The sequence below is a fragment of the Beta vulgaris genome, chromosome 3, assembly GCF_026745355.1.
Source record: "Beta vulgaris subsp. vulgaris cultivar EL10 chromosome 3, EL10.2, whole genome shotgun sequence".
Taxonomy (NCBI): domain Eukaryota; kingdom Viridiplantae; phylum Streptophyta; class Magnoliopsida; order Caryophyllales; family Amaranthaceae; genus Beta; species Beta vulgaris.
In genome coordinates, this window is record NC_079204.1 from 13,207,777 (window position 1) to 13,218,498 (window position 10,722).

The following is a 10,722-nucleotide window of genomic DNA, read 5'->3' on the forward strand; positions in this document are numbered from 1 at the left end:
CTTCTAGGGCACTCCTTTATAACCGTTGCTGATATTGTTCCTAAACTCCTTCTCAAGTGAAGTTACTTCAAAATTTATAGATCGCCCCAGATTGAGACCCCAATAGAAGACTACACTCGTCATTTCTGTTTGCTTTACTCCAAAACATTTTTGACGTACTAGTAATTACCTATTTTTTGCAGGATTATCGCATCACACATACCGCGCAAAGATGAATTCTCTTCAACTAAAAATCAGTTCCACCTTCTGTATGCTTGGTAGAGGAAACTTCCCGAAAATGTGATTCGAGATGCATCAGCGACTATATTAACTTATGGATCCTATGGCCTTGGGGTGAGAATTATGTTTTTCCCTTGTACTATGTGCATGGTCTTATGTTTCATATTAATTCTACACATATGAAGTCATTTTCCACAGATAATATGTTAAGATTTTTTTGGGTTTATCTGTATCGAAGTGTTGTTTTACTAGTATACTATTATCAGATTGCATTTAATGTCTAATGGATCTAATAAATCCTTGGCGCCTGAGAAGTGATAAGCTATATGAAAGTTGGTTTTATATACATGTGAAGTTGCCTATGTAGGAAGATTTGACTGTTCAGAAACTAATTTTTTTGGACTAGGGGAACTGTTGTCGGGAATTGGTATGCGTTAAGGATTCATCTAGTGTTTGAAAATTTCGCTTGTTTTGGTTCCAAATGAATTGTAAGCCATCAATATTAGTGTTAGATGGTCAAAGTATACAACATGGGTACTTGAGGTCTAATAAAGTGTTTGAGTGATGGTACTTCTGAAACTATTTTCTCAATCCATTCTCTTTTACTTGTAACATGGGGGGGGGAGATGCACACTTTTTTAAAAAGCCCATGTAATACGAAAGAGAGAGAGACAGATGAATTAGATGGCCATGTCAAGAGAAGAGAGAAGAGGAGGTTCAAAAGCCAAATAAGTTAATGTTGCATTTATTTTGAAGCTTCTAAAAATGGCAAGTGTTCCAAGTAAAATCTAACGGAGGATGTATATAATTTTGTGCAAGTAAGTGAAATGATATGATACCAAAATTTGTGAAGTTGATAATCTCCAATGTGCATCTGAAGTTGAATGTGCTTGTAATAAAGCAATTTATGGTTGCTGACACTCAAATTTTAGAATCAATGCTTGGAATAATGTTATGTTTTTAAGGGAGGCTGATTGAATGTTCAAGTTATCTTCTAAAAAGATTTAACGAGTGAGTATGATACAATTTTTTTAGTTATAATTCTATATCTATCCCATACCCATGTTCATTGTTATCATACATCGATGCTTTATGTGTTGGACCCTGGTTTGCTACTATGGCAGTAAGTTCCTTTTTCTGTCTAAACTATCTAAGTTTATGTATAGCTTATCTATGGATGTCTCATTTTAGTCATTGTCATTGCAGGAGGATTTCTTTATTGTTCTATACAATATTCTAAAAGGCAGACCTGAAGTGTCTGATATTCATTGTGTTAACGATGCTAAGGTTCCGCTAATGCGATTTAAGTTCGAAGGGGTTGCTGTTGATTTTCCATATGCTCAATTTCAAGTGATGTCTGTTCCTGAAGTAAGCTCTCCATGTTTAAAGATGAAACTAAGTCTTATCAATAAATAGATATTGCGTAAGGATGAATGACTGTTAGATTTTGTTTTGCTTGTTTTTCTAGAGTATTTCATTCTTCACAATCATTGGGGTCAGTGTAAAACTTTCTCAAAGGCTTGCACAACAAGCAATTTCCATTCACCTGCCCCGTTTCCCAGTTTAATTGATCTAGGACAGTAGCACTAAGCTACTGGCAAGGAATGGTTCTGAAGCCAAAATTTGCATGTCAGTAGTTCTGAATGAGATGCTTAATTTTGAACAAACTCTATGTGACAATTATTAATTTATAAATGAAATGGAACTATTCAATATAGAGCAAAAATGATGAAGGGGAAATGCGAGAAAATTCTAATGGAAGGAAAAAAGTCTGTTGCAATCCTAATAATAGTCTTTATTATTAGATAGTTAGACTTCAAATAGAAGCTGTGAAATTTTTTAGAAGCAAAATAATTTTTTAAAAAACATTTGCAAAATGAATCCACTTGTTGTTGAAGATCACAAACTATGGCCTTCTTCTGCTTTTTACCCTTTAAAGTTAGTTTAGGAAAAATAAATATAGTTAACGGGGTTCCATTTGAAAAGACAACATATATACAAGATTTCAAGGATTACTTTGAACTTTCTTTTTCTCTTTGGGATTTACTTACTTAGTTCCTCCGTGAATGAGTTAAATGGCTAACGAGAATTGGAGGGTTGCTAATAAATAAGTGACTGAATATATAGTAAGGTGGAAAGTAAAAGTAGTTTATAACAGAAATGAATGCACACAGAGATTGTGAAGGAAGAGCAAAAGTAACAAGATAGTACTTTTTTCTTTTTGAGGGGATTGACAAAATAGTACGTAAAAGATGGTGTCAAAACCTCCAAAGTAAAAGAAAAAGAGAGTAAATCAGTAAAAGGAACAGAATAAATCATGAACAGTTTTGTGACACATGGCTTCTAGTATCAGTAACTGTACTGGTTAATTGGCTGTAACATTTGCTCAGACCGAAATTGTTTATTGTTTGAGACTCATGAGTCTGAATTTCGCTTTATCCAATACGCCTGTTATCTTGGCTTAGCACATGGGAACTCACTGTATGAGGCTTGGCCATTTGGGGAAAAAGTACTCTACGGGTGCAAAGTACAATTACTAGGCTTGCGCTTACTCTTAGTTGCAATCTCATCAGAATTTTAAAACATCGATTATAATGATTATACTCTTGTCCTTCATAGATAACATCCATCATTTGCTACTTAAGTAAGATGCATTTTTGAAATATTTGAAACTTGGCTTGTACCTTCACAAGTGGGAGAAGGATCGACTTGGATGAAGTTAGACTTTAGTAGCTATAGCTATGGGAGGGGGGGCTAGTGCCTGAACTTGTAAGGAAACCTTTAATGATTTTGCAACTTCTTTGCAATGTTTCCTAGAAGAATGGAATGCTGGAGATATTTTGCGTAGCTAACTCAGTGAAGTTTCTGATTTTATCAGATCAATTAGTGGACCTTATTTAAAAGTCACCAGAGCTGTCGAAGAAAGGTAGAGAGAATAATTTACAAGTGTGTTGTTGATTGATTGATGAATCTGTCATTGCTGCTATCGCAGATTTTCTTAGCATTAGTAGCTAACCGCATTCATAAATGATATCACCGTAAAAAAAAAAAGATTCGATGAAAGATATCAATTGTCATTTTATATAACAATATTATGTGGAATCTCTCTATTGCTATTTCTTTAGACCAGATCAATCACCTTCGATGTGTGACTTTGCATTTTTATTATGGGTTTCTCATTTATGCTCTATTGATGTTGCAGAATTTTCAGTCATTGCTGCGATGCATCAAGTTTTGGGCCAAACATCGTGGTGTTTATGGTAATGTAAGTCATCTTTGTTCGAACTTTCTCAACTAGAGATGGACTTTTTGCCTTCAAATTTTATGTAGTACATGACGTTTTTCAAGCTCTGGAATGTATGCTTTTTGTACTCATTTAATTTCATGATATGTATGTATCTGTTTCTGCTGGTTATTAGCATACATTTCTGAGATTGATGAGTATCAAGTGTGACATGATATGTTCACAAAACTAAGGCTATGATCCTCCATCACAAGGTGCAAGCATTATGCATTTTTTATTTCGAAGGCCAAATTTATGTCTGTGCAAGGAGCAAAACTTGAGAAATTTTTTTCACGGCGCCAGGCTATACAGCCATCCATAAGTGACATAGGAATAGACTTATACAAAAGGATTTTAAGTAATTTTTTCTTAATAATATAGGCCTTGTCATGTTAGTAAAGGATACTAACACCAGTCGCAGTTGTCACTTGCGCTGTGGTCATGGTGGTGATAGGTGAGGGTGATAGTGATGGTGGTGGCTGGATGTTGGTGATTGAGCTCGCCGATGGTAGTGGTGGTTGCTTGCAGGGGGTGTTAGGTGATGGGGATAAATTTGGGGGGGGGGGGTGTCGGTCGGTTGGTCTTGAAACAAGACCAATGTCACAGGATTAGCCCAAGTTTCTTGAGGATTTTGAACTGGAACGAGCGAATTGGAACGGAATTCTCAAATTCACATGGGAAGAGGGCCTGTACCTTGAAAGCAATACATTAAAAGCCGAATTTCATGCCTGAACCCGTTATGCGACATTTGCTTGAAACTTGGGGGTGGCGTTCTTGGCGGGGCATAGGTAATGTGGTGAATGATTATAACATTGTGTGAGCCAAAACTGAGATAAGGGAAATCTAAGTCTTGAACAGTGGTGGTGGTCAGGGAATAGGGAAACATAGGAAGAAGACATTTGGAGTAACTCTATTCACCTAAGTGGAGAAAGGAACCCCAACAATGTGAACCAAACAACAAAAAACGAAAGGATAATAAAAAGACAACAAAGGCATAGCAGCCATGATAGGCTAAAATCATATCAGGTAAACTAACAAAATGAAGCCAGTACTAAAATGGTAATAGCTAATTTTAAATGTAACAACTAATGCAAATAGAACCACAAGAACAATACATACATGTGAAGAAAAAAAGGAAAAAAAGTTCCAACCCTTCAAACCATACCCTATAATATCAAAATTGGATATGGAGGAGCGTATAGTTTTTTTCGTTGATAAAGCTTGTTGACTCATAGATCTAAGCCTGTTAGTCACATCAATGCTTTCTTCACCACACATTCAAACGCCATAAAATGATCTATGTCACTCGGACTCTCCACTTCACCTCAAGTACCATGTTTGATCCTCGACACTTCCAACATGGGTATTGAACACTTCAATGCATCATTTTGGTGAAAATCATGGTCAACTTTCATACAATAGCCGAATCAAAAACTTTGACACATACTCATGCCCGATCGGGTCGGGGTAATATAGGATATGAGCATTGTAGATTCTGCATATAATTCTCAAAATAAAGTTGAAAAGGGTAAATTTGCCAAAATTTCGTGTTATCTTTGTCTTATTATTATCCTTCCCTTCAATGTCACTGGTTAATTATTTGAATTATAGGGGGTATTCCCATCTTGAGGTACCCTCTACCTCACCAGATATCTAACAATCTGTGTTTGTGTTCAGTTGTTTGGATTAATACATTTAGCTGTACTATCAGCTTTTGTTTGTCAGAGGAGTCCAGATGCTTACCTAAGTGCCCTGGTGATGAGTTTCTTTAACACATTTGCCAGTTGGCCTTGGCCTACACCTGTTCTCTTGCAAGATGGTATGATGCAGACTGTGGAAGATGTGCCTGAGAGAAGATCTTTGATGCCTATCGGACTGCCTTGCATCCCATATCAATACTGCCAGTCCAACATCACACAGAGCACATTCAACCGAATCAGGGCAGAATGTCTCCGAGGGCAGAACATTGTCAAGGTCAGTAGGTTTTGTGAAGCTTAATGGCTTGACGCTTGATCGATTTATGTGACTTATTGTTTTTTGACCTCCATTGTCCATAAAAGCGCTACAAAACACACTGTTCTTTGAGTTTTACGGCCGTTTGGTAAGTGGTAATAATGGTGATAATGGTATTGAAGTTTATGTCTTTCAGTGAATAATGTAGCTGTTGATGTTTTATTGGGATTTGACCTTTGTCTGTGTAGTTTATGTCTTTCAGTGACTCATATCCTTTGACATTCTTTAAACATTGCAGGAGATTCTGAGTCCTGATTCTAACTGGGATAATTTATTTGAACCTTATGGTAATGCATACAGGAAGTCATATTCAAAATTTACCTCGTAGCTTGTGTGATAGATGAGCTGGGAGACTGGGTTGGATGGGTGAAGTCACGATTTCCCTCTCTCATTTTGAAGGTAAGTGAAACTTTCTATAAATTGTTGATGCCTCAGGCCATTGATGTTTATGAGCATTTGTAGTAATTTCCTGTGCAGCTGTGAATGGTCAATGGGCCCTTTTGTTTTTTTCTTCAAGCACTATGACTTTGTGAGTCAATTATTTAGCCTAGATAAAGTTTTTGAAATATTTTTTTAACACCAATATTTAAAGACTCTTTAACCTAAATTTAATTTGTTCCTGATTTCTTTGGCTGTGATTCTTAATAGGTTCAATGTTTGTTGATTATAAGAAATCCGAATAGCTATTGTGCTGTTTGAGATTAAGGTAGGAGTGCCACACTTTTCAACTGTGTGTTGTGAGTAGAAAATCTTACGAGGGTATATGGAGGGGATTATGTCTTCCCCTTGTCCGTAACATGTACTATATTCCTTAAAAAAATGTGACTTTTATTTTAGTCCTGTTGGTTTCTTTCCTTTGATTTTGCTGTGTTATTACTTGACCATTACAGAAGAACATACTGTTGGAAGGCACAGTAGCATGCAAAGCACATTATTGTGCCTATCGTAATCACAGTTTTATTATTTATCTTTGCATGACTAGACCTATTAATTTTTCTATCAATTTCGTTGCTAAAGTTCTCCTGGATTAACCTACATGTTGTCCGAGACAACTTCAGACTTGATACAACAAAAGTTGTTAATGATAGAAACCTCTCTCTGTCCTTGAATAACTGCAATTGTTCGAATTTGATTATAGATGTCGGCCTTTTTATCATTCATGTACCCATGTCTCCTATGTTAATGTGTGTCTGCATGTGTTATACTCGTTAACTTCTTCTCCAGCACCTTTTTCTTTCTTGTGGGTAGAGCTGCAAGCCTACCTTCCTCTAGTCTTCTTAGAAGTAGTTTTCACCTGTACGCCTAGTCTAGTAACATAAAGGGCTACAACAAACGTGCTTTCCCTCTCCCTGATGCCTGTGCTTATAAGAGAAGATTCTCATGTTGGTTTTCTTGCAGTTGGAGGAGATCCGGGTTTCTTGTGACCCCAACCCTACAGAATATGTTGACACTGAAAATGTAGACTCAGAGTCGAGTGTAGTCTTCTATTGGGGTCTCAATCTGGGTGATCTATAAATTTTGAAGTAACTTCACTTGAGAAGGAGTTCAGGAACAATCTCAGCAACGGTTATAAAGGAGTGCCAGGGAAGATGGAAATGATTGTTGTGCCAGCTGCAGAGCTGCCTACCATTGCGCAGTTTCCTGCCAGAATAAACACTTGGAGAATACCTAATTATGATCAGCAAAGAGTGCTTGTGTACTCGAGGCACCTGCCAAGCTATTTTGTTGGTTATGCCGCTACTGGGGGAGATCACGCTAGCTTGTAGGGTTTAGGACAAGTGCTAATTTGCTTTCTAGAAACTGATATACTAAAAAAAAGAAAAAAAAAAACAAAAAGAAAAAAAAAATCAGAGGAAAAAAAGAAACAAGAAGTGTATATTTGACCTATGCTGAACTTTCTAGTCTGTACACAATTTCAGCGCGAGCGAAAAGGTAATTATCAACTAGAGGTGCAAATTGCGATTGACGTTATGAGGAAAAAAATAGTACTCATTTTTTGGCCAGAGTGTGGCTTGTTAATGATTTTAGAAATTTATGTGGGGATGGTTACCCAACTTCCTACATTGCGAGGTTCTTATAGAAAATATTTGATCTTGTTCTTTCTTTAAGACTTCCTCCACTTGCCAAATGACATGGTTTCTTTGCCAAGTTGTTGGATTGGACTCCCTTTTTTCAACATAATAACACTCATGAATTCCTGCTCATTAGATAAGATACAAAGACTAAGGCCTTGTTCTTTTTGGATTTATTTTCAATTTAGTGAAATTTAGTTTAGTTAAGTTCAGGTTAGTTAACTTTAGTTAACTTTAGTTTAGTTCAGCTATTCGCAATTCAGTTTCTCTAAGTTCAGTTTAGTGTATTTCAATTCAGTTCACTTAATTTCAGTTTAGTTCAGCTTAGATTAGTCCAGTTCAATTCGAAAAAACGGGGTCTAATAAGTAAACCTTAACCAACACAGCCTTGGTCAATCACTTGTAAGTAAAGTGATTGAAAGTAGGGAACTTGACAATTGGGATTCTGCCCTCAAATACCACACTTCAGCTTTGTTCTTTTGAGCCTTATTTTAATTCAATTTATTTCAGCTTACTTTAGTTTAGTTAGCTTAGTTTCTTTCAATCTAGTTCAGCTCATCTATCTCAACTCACTTACGTTGAGCTTTATTTCTTTTCTTCCCATAATTGTTCATTTTTTATTATATCAGCTTCAAGAAAGCAGATTAGTAATTAGCCTATATCCTAGGAGCTAGCATGGTATCCACCAGTGGCAGCCTAACTAGCAAACTAGTTTGGATGGTGTCTCGAGTACACAAGCACTCTTTGCTGATCATAATCTGGCATTCTCCAAGTGTTTATTCTGACAGGAAACTGCGCAATGGTAGGCAACTCTGCAGCTGGCACAACACTCATTTCCATCTTCCAGGGCACTCTTTTATAACCGTTGCTGATATTGTTCCTAAACTCCTTCTCAAGTGAAGTTACTTCAAAATTTATAGATCGCCCCAGATTGAGACCCCAATAGAAGACTACACACGTCATTTCTGTTTGCTTTACTCCAAAACATTTTTGACGTACTAGTAATTACCTATTTTTTGCAGGATTATCGCATCACACATACAGCGCAAAGATGAATTCTCTTCAACTAAAAATCAGTTCCACCTTCTGTATTCTCATTACTCTCTTCATCTCAATCAAATCTTCGAGTTCATTAGCACCTCAAGAAGAACAAGATTTAGTGACGAAAGTGTGCAAACAAACACAGTACTTTGACTTATGCATGTCAATCTTATAACCAGACTCACGAAAGTTTACAACTGATACCAAAGGCCTTGCAAAGATTGTAATGCAGAGATATTTGACGGTCTCTGAAGAAATTCTTAATGCACTCTTAAGTTTGGCTCATGACAAAGGAGAATCGCGGTATGTAAGAGAAAAATGCAGCAAGTGTTCTGATCATTACAAGGCAATTGTGGTCACTCTTCTTCCAAATGCTACAAAAGCTCTTGATTTTGGTAAAAAAGATGATGCAATACGAGTTCTTAAGTCTATAGCATATTATGCTAAGGCTTGTGATGATGAATTCTTAAATAGGGGTATGAAACAACCATTTGAAAATATGAGTGTGCATGATATGTCTATACTTGTTGCAGACATTGTCAAGCTCGTAACTTAATTTTTTATATTGTCTGTAGCTTAGTAGTTCTTGTGTTCTACTACGGCTTGTGACTAATAAATTGGGACTTTGTGGCTAATAAGAATGAAGTTCAGTTGTAAGCTCCTTTTGTGCTCACTTGTGTTCACATTTTGTTCCCGTAACATTTGCTTTTTTGGTTGCAGAAGGGTTTATAGGTGATATAAATACTTAAGCTAAGAGTCTGTTCTCCCTAACTTATTTTCAGTACAGTTCAATTCAGCTCTGGACAATACTTTTACTCTCACATATCACTGTCAGTTCAAGTCAGCTATTTTATGTCGAAGAGAACAGACTCTAAGTATGATGCACTACACTCCTAAATAATATGATAAAATGTACCATATAATAAATCTTTCATCTCTTTAATTTGGTTGAATAATTTGGAAGTAAAATATACTTCAGTTATTAATTCATTCTGAATCCCAATACTTTAGCTTGATTGAATCATGTTTTTTGACAGGTACTTGATTGAATCACTTATTAAAACATCATCACTATTAGTTGATTTTGTACCCATTAACTTGACCCTAAGCACATTAATATTGCTTCATATTAGTGGTTGCGTAGTTACTATTGTTTAACCAAGCTAAGCTTGGTGGAGGTGGCGGCATGGGGAACTCAACTTGTTGACCTGTGTAGTTGGGTTATATAATCTGCGAAAGGTGTTGGTTTAGCAGTGTCCTTACTAAGAGGTTCCCTGTTGGAAAAAAGTTACTATTGCTTAGGAATATCGTGTTAGTGTACTTTGTGAGTCAATATGGTTGCCCACTAAATATGATCATGTGATTGTTTTTCCTATTTTATAGTATTAAGCTCTACTTGGCAACACATTTAAGTCACCTTAAATGAGTAGATGCTAAAATTTTAAGCCACATAAAAAAATAGTTGTGTTTTGGGTAGGAGTTTAAATAAAATTTAATCTCAAATATAACATCTCACTTTAAGGTTTTGAAATTTTCAGCTACCTTGTCAATTCAGCTCCTTTTAACTACCTTATTAATTTCAGCTCTATTTCAACCTATGTTCCCAAACATCGCCTAAGTAGTTAGTTTATCCCCCTTCAAAAATAAAAGTAGTTAGTCTGTGTAATTATATATAGCTTCTTTGTGGAATGAACATTAATTTTCTTCCCCTTCCTTTCTCTTCAATTCTCTTATAAATTTCTACCCGATAGGTAAAATTTATATTTTAGACAGGCCCAAATGTATAATTCGCACCCACCATTTAACATTATCTAACGAGTTATTAGGCTCGGGCTATGCCCCGGTAAGAAAATTTTCATTTATTAATATTGCACTTTGATATGATATCACTAAATACAACTTGGTCTAGTGGTTAAAACTTTAGTACATGAACTTGAGGTCACGGGATCAAAACCTATACTATTCAATTTCTAATTTTTTTCATTGTACATGGATTACATGAACTAAAACTCCCTAGGGAGAGCACCATGTGGCACCGTTCCTGGTTCACGCACGTCTTTTAATATATTAGTATAGATTGCAATTTTATTCTAT

The 10,722-nt window shown here is 36.1% G+C and overlaps 1 protein-coding gene across 1 annotated transcript; it reads left to right on the forward strand.

Moving 5' to 3' along the window:
- The first annotated feature begins 1,285 nt into the window (after window positions 1-1,285).
- Window positions 1,286-7,623, forward strand: LOC104888772 (nuclear poly(A) polymerase 3). The gene is given in 8 exon segments (XM_048641102.2): window positions 1,286-1,342; window positions 1,426-1,587; window positions 3,422-3,484; window positions 5,180-5,476; window positions 5,754-5,832; window positions 5,835-5,914; window positions 6,914-7,019; window positions 7,022-7,623. Coding segments are annotated over 8 exon segments (1,053 nt in total). The 5' UTR covers window positions 1,286-1,336; the 3' UTR covers window positions 7,282-7,623.
- The last annotated feature ends 3,099 nt before the right edge of the window (window positions 7,624-10,722 follow it).